We start from the raw sequence: 16770 nt of genomic DNA on the forward strand, positions 1-16770 counted from the left end.
ACGAATTTACATTAGTCCCAATTATCTCCTCAATGATTTAGATTGTTTTGATTTTTTAAAAAATCAGCAGGTTAAATTGGGGATTTACATTCTCACGTTTCACTAATGGTAACCACTATAACTAATCTTGAATATAAAACATTTTGACTCACCAGCTGATTTTATACGCCTCCCCCAACAGCCCTGTGATATAGAGTTGCCAGCCTCCAGGTGGTGCCTGGAGATCTCTGGAGAAAGTGGCAGCTTTGGAAGGGGGGCGGGATGACATTATACCTGTTGAGCGCCCTGCCTTCCCCCAACTCCACCCTCCCCAGGCTACGCCCACACAAATCTACAGGTATTTTTCACTCAGACTTGGGAACCCTACCTATGAAGCAAGTTACATTAAAAAACAGCTGACCAGGTCACGCTCAAATGTCCCCAGGTATGCATGGATATATCCTGCACAGAAGTTGTTTCAACGGAAAGGAGCCAGTTTATGCACACAGTGATTTGGGTATGCAGCTCAGGTCCTTTTTTATTTATAAAATTTGTATGCCGCTTTCTCCAGACTTGCTGGAGATGCTCATAGCAATCAAAGAAAACAAAACACAAAAGAACCCAGGGATAAAAAAAGTCCAAGTCAATAATTAGAAACATGCCAATAAATGCAAGCCAGGGCGTAATAAGTATACAAAACAGAGCGGTCTAAAATGATAATGATAAAAGTTAGACTAGGTGTAGGCAATAAAACCGCTAAGAAGACAGACCCTCTTAGTTATAAGTCCTGACAAAAAGAGAAATAAAGGGTAGTAAAAGGTGCCAGGTGAGACTCAAGGGGGAGGGCGTTCCTAAAGTGAAGAGCCACCACTGAAAAAGCCCTGTCTCTGGTCACCACATGCCTTATCTCTGCAGCTGTGGGCACAGAGAGCAGGGCTTTGGGAGAGAATCTCAGTTGGCAGGCTGAGCACACAAGAGAATGGAGACCCTTATTGTGTAAGAGATCCATGTACACAGTGAGGTGCACACAGATCCCTATACTGTGGTGGGTGACTCTCTTAAAGTCCCTCTGTCAATTTAGTGTCTCCCTCCAACCCCAGTAATGTCTCTGTTGCATCAAAATCGCCTATTCCCTGCTAATATGCAATTGTCACAAAAAAGAAAAAGGAAGTCCGAGAAATCTCACCACAGCTTCTGTAAGATATCTCCAAATGGTTGTCCTTGCAAATGGTGTGTGTAGGCCATCCGGTGCTGGAATAAATCAGCAAAAAGATGAGAGGAGGCACTTTAAGCATCTTCATGTGTGCGAGATTGTCTGTGTCACTGCTCTCCTCCTTCATAATCGGGGCCTGAAGGCTGGGGTTGTCCACTTCCTTCTTGCAGTGAATGTGAAACCCTCAACTTCCTGTGCAAGTGTTAGACCAATTCAAGCTCATGCCTTGAGGAAGAGGCTGAGAGCAACAGTGGTGCTTCTCTCTTAAGATTACTGCTTTCTGTTTCAGAGCAGTTTGCGTTAATACTGAAGGATCTAAGAGTGCTTCACTGGCAGCTTCCACGTGGAGAAGCTTAGCAGCATATTTGAGCCTGAACATTTACTGAGCTCAGCATCCTATCTGAATGTAGTATTCCTTATGACTTGTTGTCAAGCACTTCATGAAACAGAGAGCTTTTGTACTACTCTAATATCTCCTGAGGAAGATCCAATTTTGAAACGTTGTTATATAATCCGGAGACGACATTGATTATGTACCTATGCACAAGGATTTCCTTATGATTTATTAATGATGTTGTAGTGCTTTAGATTGTAATACACAGGAAGCTTTTTCTTTGCAAGTCTTGGTGACTGCTTGATTTGTGGGTCAGACTCTCATGACTGTTGTCTTTATTGGAAAAATAGTCAAAAATGCTTAAATTTGAACAATGGATCTTGCTTCACTGAATGAGACTTTCTTTCTGTTTAAAAAACTTTATTTCTAAGGGTAAAGGGTATACTGAAGGAGCTGCGGTGGCTCAAGTAGTTAAGCACCTGAACTGCAGGCTGTGGAAGGTCAGTAGTTCAGCAGTTCGAGACCCGGGTGCCGCATGATGGAGTGAGCTCCCATCTCTAGATCCAGCTCCTGCCAACCTAGCAGTTCGAAAGCAAGAAATTGCAAGTAAATAAATAGGTACCACTTCGGTGGGAGGGTAACAGCGTTCTGTGCGCCTTGGTGTTTAGTCATGCTGGCCACATGACCACGGAAACGTCTTCGGACAGCGATGGCTCTTCGGCTTTGAAACGGAGATGAGCACCGCAACCCTAGAGTCGGATTCGACTGGCTTTTGAGCAAGGGAACCTTTACCTTTAAAGGGTATACAGGAAAACTACAAATAAACAAAACATCTAAGAGCTACATTTCTGCTGCTTACTTCTCAAAGCATAGTCACGCACTTCTCAAGCAATGGTGGACAAACACCTTCTTCTCGACCCCTAGAAAGGAAGTCACCTGAAAACAGTAACCAATCATTGTTTGTAAGCACACTCAGATTTGCCAGCTTTTTCCACATTGGCTGCCTGCCAGGTTTTCCTTCCAGGTCATTCTAAACAATAGCATAGAAAGGTAAACAAGTTAACCCTATAACGGCTGGAATCTGAGACCTTGCAAACACATATACATTTCCAACATTTATACGTATTTCTTTATCAAACAAATAAAAGTGACTTAAAAAAAAGAAAAAGGAACCCTGCCTGCAGCCACCCCACATTTCCCTTTTAAACAGGTGAGGAGTGGAAGTCCCAGGAGCCTGACAAGTTGTGCTCAGAAAGAGCACAACATTGTGTGGAAGCTCCCAGAAATGTGTGTGTGTGTGTGTGTGGGGGATGCTATTCTCCTTGTGAGGAAAAATCCTCGTTTGGAAACTCACTGAACCCTTCCTGAACCAGTACTTCTTTGCAGGGCCAACTCTACACTCAGTGGAGGAGACCCAGGTCAGGGAACTTTTTGTCTCTATAGGATGTGTGTTTCGAGCCCAAGTTACCCATTTCATTTCAGTGGAACTACTTGAAAAACAGGGAGTTGTCAGACTAGTGCAGAACTGTGAGCTGACTAAAGTCATCAACCAAGGTACTGATGCTGGGGGCCATATCAACATCCCACTGGGCTTTAATACTTTACTGCTAAATGCCAAAGATAGATCAAGATGTATCTGAGTTTTCATTTTTTTAAATAAAATAAAAAAAAAGATGTATCTGAGGAAGTGAGCAGTGACTCACGAAAGCTCCTACTGAGGAAGTGAGCCAGTTTGGTGTAGTGGTTAAGTGCGCGGACTCTAATCTGGGAGAACCGGGTTTGATTCCCCACTCCTCCACTTGCACCTGGCTGGATGACCTTGGGCAAGCCGTAGTTCTGATAAGAGCTGTTCTTGAAAAAGGGCAGTTTCTGTCAGAGGTCTCTCAGCCCCACCTACCTCACAGGGTGTCTGTTGTGGAGAGGGGGAGGGAAAGGAGTTTGTAAGCCGCTCTGAGACACCTTTGGATAGTGAAGGGCGGGGTATAAATCCAATCTCTTCTTCTTCTTTCTACCCTGCCACATATTTTATTAGTCTTTAAGGTGCTACAGGTCTCTTGGTCTTTTAAACGCCAGGCTGGTTACAGGTAAAGCTGCAGCCATCCAGGATTTAATTCTGGATTGAGAGAGCTGACCTGGCATGTATTACTGAGATCTGGGCTGGAGGACAGGGGAGGAGTTAACCTCTCCCAGCTATGCCCCCCCCCATGCACTCAGTAATGCGTCAGCATAGGCTCAGCATTGGGATTCTATTCCCCTGGCTTGATCACCTGTCCGGGTTTGAGACTCTGCATCTAGTGCTGTGAATGAGAGACAGGATGGGTGTTCTTTTGGTCTACCACCCACCCCGCTGCACAACTATCTCCCTGCCTGAGGTTGATGCAATGGAGACTGTAAAAAATTCCCTTTTAGTAGTCTTCACTGCCATCTCAACAGTTTTCGCTTTTCATAAATGACCCATAGGATGTTCTTGCAGTTTCATCACAAGACCATCGCCAAACTCGCTCCAGCTGTCTAAGTTACTGCCTTCACCCCCCTAAGCTCCATGGTATACCATGGGCATAGTTTGGGGCGGGAGCAAAGAGGGCATTGGGGAGCAATTTCATCAATGGTTTCAGAGAGATGGGCATTCCAGTCTTCTATCAACACATCCAATGAATCTCTGGGAGGCATCGAATCCCGCAGAGCATTCTGGAAACAGATTGGATCCATTAGTCTCTGTGGGCAAGCATAAATCAGCTCACTGCCTAGAAAGGGGGAGGGGGGGCTGGGATATTCAGCTGGGCCTTCAAGGCGTAATGATCTGACATGGCATCCTATCAATGGCAATCAGATCCATATTTTTCCCCATGCCAAACATCAAATCCAGTGTGTGGCCTGCTTGATGTGTGGGACCTGATACAGTCTGGGAGAGTCCCAGCACTGCCGTGGAAGACACCAGGTCCATAGCCTGTCCAGAGGTGGCTACGTCAGCATAGATGTTGAAGTCCCCAAGGATTACTAATCTTGGGAAATCTAGGGCCCAGCCCACCACCATCTCTAGCAGGCTTGGTAGGCGATCTGCTGGTGTACTAGGCAGTTGGTACACCAGCCAGCCAGCCAGCCAGCCAGCCAGCCAGCCAGCCAGACTCTCCTCAGCATCTCTCACCAGGCCAACACAATCAATACCAGAGATCTTTGGAGCGGGGAGTGCCCTGAAGAAAAACTACTCTCAGATGAGTATCACCCCCCCCACCATTTTGTCCGAGACTGATGGAGGACTGAGAAACCTGGAGGGGCTAGCTCCTTCAAGGTGACTGTCTCGCCCTCCCTGGCCCAGTTCTCGGTCATGCATGCCAGGTCCATGTATTGCTCCGCAAAATAATTTTGCAGGGTCATGGTCTTGTTATTAATGGACCTGGCATTGCAGAACATCAGTGTTGGAGCAGGGTTTCCTTTCCTTGCCTCGCCACCAATTTGCCTCAGGAATGTTCCCTCTAAGCTGTGGGGTCTTGTGAGCAAAAATTCTACTTTGTGAGCTTCTGGCATTAAAGTGGTGAGTGAGCAATTTGGCTACTGCATAAATTAGTTTGCTCTGGAGCCATCCTTTCTGAGTTAAGACAAAAATGTGTGAGCTGGAGGCTAAAAAACTGTGAGCTAGCTCACACTAACTCAGCTTAGCGAGAACACTGCTCAGGATGGGACAAAGGTTGCAAGGAGACCAAGCATGTCTATATCTCTGTCTCCTCCCCTCCCAATACCTTGTTCCCCCACCATGAGGCAGGTGAGGCAGAAAGTGTGACAGTAGGCATACAGAAGTTAGACGGGTGTTGATGGCAACGCCTATGCGGGCTCGTATCCACTCAGTGCTGAGAGGGAGTTAAGACTGAAAAATGGGAGGGAGATTATAAGAGGGGATAGATGAATGGCAGATTCAAAGGAAGCGAGCAAAATGGAACAGGAGGAAAGTGTGGAGACCAGTTAGAGAAATGTAGGAAAAGACAATGAAAGGTTTTAAAAAATTATTTTGCTGCCGCACACTAGCAGGGCTGCCCCTTTGCAAAATTTTGTGTAAGAGCTGGGTGGAACGGAAGGAAGAGTAAAACCATAGACTTCTGAAGAGAACAACCTTTTTAGGAGGCTGCATCCTGGAAGTGACTGTCACTTGTCCTGGGTGGTCTTTCCTTCCTCCAGGGCTGGCATCCTCCTAGTAAACTTTGCAGAAAGGGCCAGCCAGCGGAGCTACTGTGCTTTACTGCTCCCCTAGTGGTGGCAGTCAGAACTACACCAGGGGAAAATTAAATGCATTCCATGAATACACCATGCAGCTGGCTTCAAGAGCCCTCCAGCTGACTTGGGCCCCCAGAATTTTGTCCCTCCTCTCAGTGCCAGAAGGTTGTCAATCTGGGCTGTATAATGTGAACCTCCTGTGCATAGGTAGCACAGCTTGGGAATGGTTCTGAGCCATGCCAGGTCTGACCTTACATGTGCAGAAGCCCCTCCCCTTATGTGCCCTGAAGAGCTCTGCACCCTGCTGAGCAATATCTGCTGGTAGTCCCCAGCCCGAAAGGTGTCCGCTTAGCCTCAACCAGGTCCAGGGCATTTTCTGTCCTGGCCCCAGCCTGGTGGAACATGCTCCCACTCGAGATCAGGGCCCTGTGAGACTGCAAGACTGAGCTGTTTAGCCAGGCCTTTGGTTGAGGTGGCAGACACCTGAAGTTCTTGGCTTTCCTGCCTACACTGCCCAGGTGAACTACCCTCAAGAACCATCCTGGCATCTGCGGAATGGGATCTGTTATTAGTCTTCATATGGCCTGCGCTAGTGGGAGGCATTGGTGGGCACCAGAGATAGTATTGTTGTCAGAGTCTCGCAGCAATCAGTTCTCAACAACGTTCCTACAGAAAGGTACAAGTTTATTGAGTACAGTAAAGGCAAGTCTTCTGTGCATACATGTAGTGTCAGAACTAACCCTAAGGGTGGGAGGGAGTTAGATATATGGGATTCGAAGTAGGGGCCCCTGACAAGGTTGAGCAAATCAGGGTGTTAGCTACAGTGCGCCTAAACTAACGGTTTCACATTCCCAAGACTCAGCGAGGAAAAGTGAAAGTTAACATTCCAGCATAACAAGAAATACTACATCAGCCACCGCGCACCCCCCCCCCCCAGCCATGGCAGCATAGCTGACAGTTGTCCTGTGTTGATTTTAAATTTTAAACTGTTATGAACTGTATTTATTTGTACTATTATTTGACTGTTGTGACCTGCCCTGAGCCCACTTGTGGGGAGGGCAGGATATAAATCCAATGATAAATAATCTCTCTTATATATAATTGCCGAATGGTAGTGGCTTCTGGCCTATGGGGTGGCGAGATTGCATGCGCTCCCTCAGCCATTGGCTTGCTGGCTGCCAGTCAAGACTACTGGCGTGCCACTGGCCGGGTGTGCCCCTCTTCCCCGCCCACTCCCCTGTCAGGCACTGTTCTCTGTCAGAAGCTCAGTGTCTCCCAACGAACACAGTTGCTTAGCTCCTGAGTGTGGGACAAAGGTTTCCCTCAGTGGCTGTTGTGAGGACTCATAGGGTTGCCAGTTCCAGGTAAGGAAGCCGGTTTAAGGAAGCCAGAGTTTGGGGAGGGGAGAGGGGAGGCCTCAGCTGAATAGAATGCCATAGAGACCACCGGCCAAAGCATTCTCACTTCTCCCTCAGTGGCTGTTGGTAGGCAACCAAGCTTGGTTCTGCCAGTAAAGAGACAAAGGAACAAAACCCTTTCTACGGCTCTGTGAAAAACTCATTGGGCCCAGTCCTGAGTATGGTTGCCAGCTCCAGGCTTGGAAATTCATTCTGAGTCCCCCCCCCCACCACTGGGAAGGAGATAGGGTTGCCAACTCCAGGTAGAGGCTGCAGGTGGGGGGGAGATGGAAAGCTGAACAGTGAGGGGGAAATGAAGGTAGTTTGATGCTTGGCTGGGAAGGAGATAGGGTTGCCAACTCCAGGCAGAGGCTGCAGGTGGGGGGGGAGATGGAAAGCTGAACAGTGAGGGGGAAATGAAGGTACATTGATGCTTGACTGGGAAGGAGATAGGGTTGCCAACTCCAGGTGGAAAATTCCTGGAGATTTGAGGGATGGAGCCTGGAAAGGGTGAGTTTTGAGGAGCGATGGGACCTCAGACAGGTACAGTGCCATAGACTCTGCCCTCCAAACCAGCCATTACCTCATGGGGAACCACTGTTGCCAAAATTCAGCTGAGGGTTGGAGATCACTCAGAATTCCAACTGGTCTCCAGATGGCATTGATCAGTTCCCTTGGAGAAAATGGTGGACTCTGTGTCCTTATACCTTGCTGAGTTGGGCCCCCCATGACAGCCAAAGCTATGTGGCAGTCAGGGCTTCAGAGCATGGTGGGGGCTGCTGGTGAGGGGGAGATGGAAAGCTGATCAATGAGTGGGCAATGAAGGTAGGTTGATGCTTGACTGGGAAGGATATAGGGTTGCCAACTCCAGGTGGAAAATTCCTGGAGATTTGAGGGATGGAGCCTGGAGAGGGTGAAGTTTGAGGAGGAGTGGGGCCTCAGACAGGTACAATGCCATAGACTCTGCCCTCCAAACTAGCCATTCCGTAATGGGGAACCACTGTTGCCAATCTCCAGGTGGGGGCTGGAGATCACTCAGAATTACAACTGCTCTCCAGATGGCATTGATCGATTTCCCTGGAGAAAATGATGGACTCTGTGTCCTTATACCCTGTTGAGGTTGCCATGGCAAATTGATTCTGAGTGCCCACGGCCTTGGCACTATCCCAGAGCCTCTTTCTAGCGTTCATTGTATTTATTTCCACAATGGGCCTTATTCCTAGTAAACGGATAAATCTGAAGTGTCACACGCGAACACAGGTCCACCGTGTAATTCACCTGCATGCTGCGCTGACTGTTCTTACACATATACAGCAAGTTCTGGTCTGAGCCATGTTTGCTCCTGATGCTTGACTCCTTTGAAACCGCCTGTAATTCAGAACTCAGTGACTAGTATTGATCATGTGGTTGCAGGAGGCCAAAGACAAGGAGAATACATAGTTTCCTGGTTCAGCGTGAGAAGCAGGGCAAGACCCATTTTTCTGCATTGCCCATTTAAAACAGAGAACAGAAGCTAAAGTCTGCATGCCTGCTGGCAGAGCAGAGAGCACTGCTTATGACTCTCACATTTAAGAAGACGACCCGAAGTCCCACCATGCCATCCTGATGTGCACCCTTTATGAAATGGCATGCAGCTTTTTCTACTATGAAATTACCTCTGTCATTTCTTACTGCTGCGGTGAGAGCCAATATGATACACCAGAGGAACATGACTAGCAGAGGAACATGGAACCCAAGGTTGTTCATGTTACTCTTAGGTGTGCATAGTAAGGTGCCTGGAAAGCAGGTGAGCTTAGAGTCGATATTTCTGGAACTGGGCTACGGTGCAGGACACGTATCCTAGCTGAGAAAAGGGACAGAGGGACTGTAGATCTGTCTGAAATGATCAAAGAATCGATCAAACGGACCAATAGCAACATCTGGTTAAAGCAAGAGCAAATATCCACAGGAATGTGATGGAGAAGCTCCAGCTGGTGCTGGTGGAGAATGTGCTGTATTTAATATTGACCAAAAGCAAAACTCTGTTGCAGCTGAGAATTATGTGCAAGTCTAATTTGGAGGTTAGCTCGCAAAGTCGATTTTATATGTTCCTTATTTGGTAGCCTCCGTCCCCGTGTGACAATTCATATATTCACTCAGCGAGGGTAACACACTCCTGAGAAGGATGACCACCTTTCCCAGATGAGGGGGAAACCCCAGTCCCTATCCTGCACAATGCTCCTTTATTGCAAAATTGTCTCAAGGCACATACATTTAACATTAGCCATTGCTTAGCACTGAGGCCAAGTGTTGTTTTAGGGGTGGGTGGGACAGCAGTACAGATAACAGGCTGAGACCTCTTCTGCACAGACTTCTGCACACATTAGAGAGGAGGTGGGAATGTGCATGCATTACTAGCAGGTGAATGGAGAAATGAATGTTAAAAGTTGTGTTCATTTAATTTGTAAGTGTCATTTATTCATTGGTTGTCTCTCTCTCCTTCCTTCCCCCCAGGGTTGCCAACTCCCATGCGGGAAATACCTGGAGATTTGGGGGTGGAGCCTGGGGAGGGTGGGGTTTGAGGAGGGGAGGGGACCTCATCAGGGTCTAATGCTGTAGAGTCCACCCTCCAAAGCAGCCATTTCCCCCCACGGGAACTGATCTCAGTCATCTGGAGATGACTTATAATCACAATGGATCTCCAGCCCCCAACGGGAGTTTGGCAACCCTGCCTCCCCCTCTCCCAACATGCACTGGCTTCTTCTGGCCAGGCAAAGAAACTGTCATCTGGCTAATCGGTTGGTAGGCGGGTGGAAGAAGAGACACTCTCTCTCCCTCCATACTTTCTGGGGCACCTCAAATGCTACATGTGACCTGTCAGGTGCAGTGCCTTGGCACACCCTGGATGATCATAATTCTCAGAGAGCTTGACGGGCACCCTAATGGCTATATTTATCCTTGGTGCCTAAGATAAGTACCGTGTCAGGCACTGTAAGGACTACGTTCCCCGGGATGGACTGTGGGGAGACTACTGGGACATGCTGTAAACAGCACCTGAAGCACTGGGGACGAGCTGGATTGATTCTCTTCCCTGCCTGTCCACATATTGACTTGTTAGTTGGCAGCGCGACTCCTTGGCTGATTGCTGCTTTCACAGCAAACCTGGACTGCAGCCACTGATGCTGCCAGTACAGAATATGTGGTGGTGTGGAGAAGAGAAAGGGGCTGTTACCATCAGGTGATGTAATAGCTAAAAAAACGAGCACTTCTAATAACGAGGAAATACATTTTTGAAACTAAAAAACTGCATGCCTCTCAAAGAAGAAGAAGAAGGTTAGATCTCTACCCTGCCCTTCACTACCCAAAGGAGTCTCAGAGCGGCTTTCAATCTCCTCTCCCTTCCCCTCCCCACAACAGGTGCCCTGTGAAGTAGGTGGGACTGAGAGCGCTCTTTTGAGGACTCCTCTTGAGAGAACAGCTCTGAAATGACTTGTAACTGGCCCAAGGTCACACCAGCAGCTGCATGTGGAGGAGTGGGAAATCAAACCCAGTTCTCCCAGATTACAGTGTGCTCTTAACCACTACACCAAACTGGCTCTCTAGGAGTAAGTCCAACTGAAATTGGTGGGAACTGGAGTGTGCAGGGGCTTAGAACTGTGCTGCATGTGAATAATTTGATCTTGAGTGGTATGTGTGTGTGAAGTACCATCAAGTCGATTCCGACGTATGGCGACCCTTATGAATTAATGTCCTCGAGAATGCCCCGTCGTTTGCAGCCATTCTCAGGTCTTGCAAGCTGAGGGCCCTTGGGGCTTCCTTGATTGAGCCAATCCACTTCATGTTGGGTCGTCCTCTTTTCCTGCTGCCTTCAACTGTTCCTAGCATATAGTTGCCTTTTCCAGTGAGTCTCAACTTCTCATAATGTGACTAAAGTATGATAGTTAAGTCATTTTAGCTCTCGGGAGAGTTCAGGATTGATATGGTCTAGAATCCACTTATTTTTTTGTTTTGGTGGTCCATGGTATCTGTAAAACCAGGGCTATTTTTGGGCAGGAACGCACAGGAACGGAGTTCCGGCTGGCTTCAGAGTTGGCCACGCCCACTACAGCCAAAACCTCTGTGTGCCTGGCTACAGAGGGAAGGCCTGGAGAGCGACCCACCCACCCAGCGACTCCGAGGCGGGCCGGCCAAGGGGGTTTAAACTGCCTTCCCTTCCCTTCCCTTCAAGGGGGGGATTGCCCGGGCAAGCCAAGGGAAGGCATGGGGTGTGGCCTAATACGCTAATAAGTTTCTGCTGTTGGGTGTGGCCTATTATGCTAATGAGTTCCTGCTGGGCTTTTTCTACAAAAAGAGCCCTGCGTAAAACACTTCTCTGACACCACGTTTCAAAGGAATCATCTTTCTTCCTGACAGACCATCTCCCCAGTAGTGAAATCCCTCACACTGACATTTTTAAAACTGCATGTTATGTGATATTTTCCGCAGCAGATTTTTCCTCAACAGGCGCAAACCTGAAGTTTTCTCCTTCATACCACACATTTTTGTAACTCACTAAAACGGGATTCTGAAAACACAGGGTAAGAAGGAGAAAACTTCGGGTTTGCGCCTGGTGAGGAAAAAATCTACTACAGAAAATATCACATAACACAGAGTTTTTAAAACATCAATGGGGGGAAGTTTACTACTGTGGAAATGGTCTCCGCTTTCTTCATTGTCCAACTTACACACACATACATGTTAATGGGGAATACCATGGCATGAATTAACTTATTCTTGGTCACACAAGTGGCAGCAAGTCATGTGTGGTAGAAAATGTGGTTTCTTTTGCAGCCTTCCTTGGTCTTGAGGAGGCATGAGTGAGAATTTTAGCTTCCGTTGCCTGGGGGCCCTCCATATAACCTGTGCTTGCTTCTGGCTGCTACTTATAATGGGCCACAGCAGCTCTGCAAAGCCTGTTGCTCCAGAGGCCCGGGCGATCAGTGTCAACAGGAAACGTTGACCTTCAAGCCGCCCACTTTGTCAACTTCAGCTGAGACTGACAGTGGCAGATGCAGCTGTGTTGGTACACATGCAAATAGAGCTCTCTTGTCGTTCTCATGCCTGGGGGTTTCTATCCATGGGGGGGGGGGTGGAGGCTTTCACTGGCTAGTCTGAAGGATTCTTAAACTGAAACAAGGCATAGTGCAATTTGCAAAAAAACCCTCCCATTATAGTGACTTTGAACGCTTTCTAGATCCAGGGCTTTTTGTGCAATGTCAGACCCACTTTCTACCTTCTATCAGCTTTTCTCTTTCTCCCTCCCTCCCTCCTTCCAGATCTTACATCTATTGTCTCCCCTTTTCTCTCTCTCCTCCATGTTTCCTTGTCCTCTCTCTCCCCCCCTCTCCAAAATATGATAGTGCAACCCACAGAGATTAGCTTGGGTATGACCAACGATCTACGGTTTCCCCCCAGCCCTTCTGGCTGCTCCGATGCATGACAGAGTCATTTGGTGCCAGGCTGGCTCTGGCTTTAGCGAGGTAAGAAAACAAGATCCTTACCTGTCACGTACTCTGTGGGACTCATTATGGCAGAAGACTCATTCTGTGCATCTTCACGGACCTTTGTGTTCATGAGCTTGGAGCAGCTGTTCGGCATTTCCTTGTGTCCAACAGATATTGGAATCAACATCACAAGAGCTCAGTGCCTAAATCAAGCCCTCCCACAGTCCCAGGTGTGCCAGGTAGATATTTGTTTGCCAGTGTGGTGGCAGCAGGGCCATTCTGCAAGGGGAATCGATGTGAATCTGCTTTCCAAGAAGCAGCAGCTTCCTATAGGAGTGACAGGAGTTCTATGGTGGTTGTAATTTGCTATGGTTCTGTGTGCATTTTTGGGTCAGAGTCAATTCTGGGCCTATTGAGTGGCTTCATGTGAAGTGTGGGAGATACGCACAATACATGTTCATAGAGTTCTCTCTACCCATGGCTCTTGATACCCCCTGCCGTTGCCCTCTCTTAGTTACTTGGGCCCCACCGTTGCCCCAACTGGTACTATCATTTGGCATTTTATACAGTCATTCCCATCACTACATCCAATCGTAAACTGGCCGTCCCCCTCCCTGCCCACCCATAGGATAGAAACTGCAAAACTGGGCCACTCGCACATGAGGCCTCTATGTACACAGGGGGAACTCCCTTAGCAAGCAGGGAAATGTGGGTTTGTACATCAACCAAAAAGGGAGGGGGCTGGCTGGATGAGGAAAACGTATGCTCCAGAGTAAGGGCTGCCAGTGCCACCTCTGGGTCGAGAAATTCCTGGAGATTTGTGTGTGTGTGTGTGTGTGTGTGTGTGTGGAGCTTGGGGAGGGTGGGGTTTGGGGAGGAAAGGGACTTCAGTTGGGGTATAATGTCGTAGAGACCAACTTCCAAAGCAGCCATTTTCTCCAGGGCAACTGATCTCTGTTATCTGGAGACCAGTTGTAATTCTAGGAGATTTCCAGCCACCTGGTTGGCATCCTTATCCAGAGTAGATGCAAGGGCTCTCTTTGTAGCAGGAGCTCCTTTGCATAGTAGGCGACACACCCCTAATGTAGCCAATCCTCCAAGAGCTTTCAGAGCTCTTCTTACAGGGGCCTCTGTAAGCTCTTTCTGGTGTATTCAATCTGACCAAAGTATGTATGTGAACTCTGTCATTGAAACACCATGTGAAGCTTTCATCCTGGGCTAGGATCCTAATCCCTCACTTGTAATTGGTAGCCCAGGAAGAACCGACCAATCACCAACAGCCAGTTCCAAGAGCGGGAACTATTGTGATTGGACCTTATCCCTGCAACCTCATAGGTTGATATAGGGCATGGCTACATTAGCCGGGAGAGTTTAAAAGTAGAACAGCTTCAATGTAAAAGCTGTTCTGGCTATCAGATGTTGATCCGTGTTGGAGTTGTGTTACAATCGTTGAATAAAGCTGATCTTTTGCTGAATCACTCTCCGACTACTTTGTTAAGTGAGCGACTTAACACTCTTGGAGGATTGGCTTCATTAGGGGTGTGTCGCCTACTATGCAAAGGAGTTCCTGCTACAAAAAGAGCCCCAGCAGAGCAGGAAAGGGAACTGGGGACATCAGCCTGCTCTGTCCCCTGAGAGCTCCTAGAGTGCTTGAGATGGGAGGGCTTTGTTTTTTGGTGTGTGGAAGGGGTAAAGATTCCAAATTGCTTTTCTTGTGATTCTTTGCAAACCTCCCCTCCCTCCCCAATGGTCCCACAGAGGCCTCTCTTATCATATTGGGCATGCACAGAAGAATTGAAAGAGTGGTTGTACTGGTAGAGGACAAAATAAACGGCAAAACATACAGTGAAGCACAAAGCAGTGGGATGTAGTGGCAAGGAGGGCCTGTGGCTCAGTGGGAGAGCATCTGCTTTGCGTGCAGAAGGTCCCTGCCATCTCCAGGTAAGAGGACCCAGGTAGGAGGTGATGTGAAGGACCTCTGCCTGGGAACCTGGAGAGCTGCCACCACTCTGAGTAGACAGTACTGAGGGTCTGACAGAGTCTCAGGCATCGAAATGTGTGAAAGAGGCAGTATCTGGTGGCAGAAAGAGGGGCAGAAGCTGAGCTGGGGTGCTTGGAATCAGGCCCAGAGCCAGGATTTCTTTAAATCAGGGGGCCTTGTAAAATGTTGGGGGGCACTGAAATAAAAAAATAATAAAACTAATAAAGCAGGCAGCCCCATTGGAAAGATCAAAAAAGGAAGAGGATTTTGAGTAGAACTGCTTAGGATGGCTGTCTTAACATGGCGGGGTGTGGGGTGCATGCACACGAGGAGGGAGATTAAAAAAAACATGTCAGTGGTCAAAAGACGATGAGGCTTTCGAGATGAGTGCCGGAGATGAACTCTCCGGGTCCAAACCCCAGCCAAGCCTCTCCAGCCCCAGAGGGGGGGGGGTGGAGGGCACCGAAGCAAACGAAGCCGGCCGGGCTTTATTAAGTCCTTCTGCTGGGGAGCGGCCCTCAGAAAGTGCCCCCAAGTGCAAAGCGGCACGGCAGAGGGGTGAGTGCTGCCAGCGAGGCCCCGGCAACAGTGGAGGAGGAGGGAGCATAGCCTTGGCTCAGCCCCGAGGGCCCCCCAACCTCTGCCCCTGCCCCTGCCGAGGCTGCCCTGATGGGAGCTGCATGGCCCTGGCCCCTGGTCTGATGGCTGCCGTCCTGAGTGGGGTCCCGGCCGAGGTAGCGCCCACACCGGCCTCTCTTCTCCTGCCAGGACAGGGGCGGGCGGGTTGCGTGTTCCCCGGTGGCGGACACAGAAGGGTGCGTGCGGCTCCTCAGCACCAGCCTCCTGCTGCCTGGCTCCTCCTGCCTCCAAGGCCCATGCTGCCCCCAGCTTCTTCTCTGAATGCTTGTTCCCACCGTCCCCACCTTGCTGGCCCACAACCTGATTCACCTCCAAGGGCACTGCTGGCCTCACCTAAGAGCCCCGTGCCCCCACCAGCTCCAGCAGGGAGTCCTCCGGGCAACCCAGATTGTCTGGGGGGGGGCCTGGGGTGGATACCAAGTTGTAGGGCCTTGCCAGGAAGTCAGGGGGGCCGGGCCTCAGGAGGCCCCGCTGTAGCTATGGGCCTCCTTGGAATCCTCAAATCCAAGTATCTACTCTGTTACAGGCTATTCTTTTAGCATCTCTCTCCCCCTCATCCCCAGTCAATAGGAGAGCCACGGGCAGCTCATTGGCTAACCGTGAGTGTAATTTAGTCAGCATGTCTAATCACCTGAAGAGTTCCAGCAGGGTGCTTGTACTGCCTCCCTTGCAAAACACTGTGCTCCATCACCGGCTTCGGCCAAAGATTCTAATGGCCTTGAAAACACAAATGACTACTTACCTACATTTTATGTGTGAGTCTGGGGATGCGAGTGGGCTCAGAAAAGTTGCTCAGTATGACAGATCCACTCGATACTGAATCTGAGAGCTTGTTATCTGTATCTTTATATAAATCTCCTGTCAACTTGGGCTGGTTACGGAAAATATTTTTGTTCCGTAGTGGTGTAGATGACAGGAGAGTAGCATTATTGACTGTGGGAACTGGATGCATGATCTACCCTGCCTGATCTCTGATAAACAGGTGTTTGAGGGTTTTGCGCATCAAAGAGAACATGCAAAAGAAACATGCACACACCCTGGATAATGACAGATCATGAGATAATGGCAGATCATGAGAAGGGAGGGCAGGAAGGGTTGCATCAGGGTCTAGTTCTCGTGGCCCTTTCTTAAACGCCCAGGGAAATGCTGATCACCACTTGGGGTCAGGCAGCAAATTTTCTCCAGGCCAGTTTGGCCCAGGATCCTGGAGGTTTTTTGCCATCTTCTAAGCATGGAACAGGGGTCACCGGGTCTGTGTGTGTGTGTGTGTGTGTGTGGGGAGGTATTTGTGAATTTCCTGCATTGTGCAGGGAGTTGGACTAGATGACCCTGGAGGCCCCTTCCAACTCTATGATTCTATGCTCTTAATCATATCCCTTTCAGTGCCGGCAAGGCAGGCTAGGCTGTGAGTGTGTGCCTGGTCCAATGTCACCCAGCAAGCTTCTAGGGCAGACTAGGGATTTGAAACTGATCCTAGCCCAGTACTCTAACTACTACACCATAGCGAGATTCCAGTCAAATAGCAGCTTCCAGACCGACACGTTTTTCTGACTCTTGAA

General features: G+C 48.8%; 1 protein-coding gene across 2 annotated transcripts in view; it reads right to left on the reverse strand.

Moving 5' to 3' along the window:
- LY86 (lymphocyte antigen 86) overlaps nt 1–1338 on the reverse strand; it is a 37497-nt gene extending 36159 nt beyond the window's left edge. For both annotated transcript variants that reach the window (XM_015407543.1, XM_015407544.1), the window contains exon 1: nt 1166–1338. In XM_015407543.1, the coding sequence (XP_015263029.1) occupies nt 1166–1319 (154 nt within the window). In that variant the 5' untranslated portion in view covers nt 1320–1338. The remainder of the gene's footprint in view (nt 1–1165) is intronic.
- Nucleotides 1339–16770: the final 15432 nt, after the last annotated feature.

Source organism: Gekko japonicus, unplaced genomic scaffold (assembly GCF_001447785.1).
Source record: "Gekko japonicus isolate JY-2015 unplaced genomic scaffold, Gekko_japonicus_V1.1 scaffold1092, whole genome shotgun sequence".
NCBI classification, from domain to species: Eukaryota; Metazoa; Chordata; class Lepidosauria; order Squamata; family Gekkonidae; genus Gekko; species Gekko japonicus.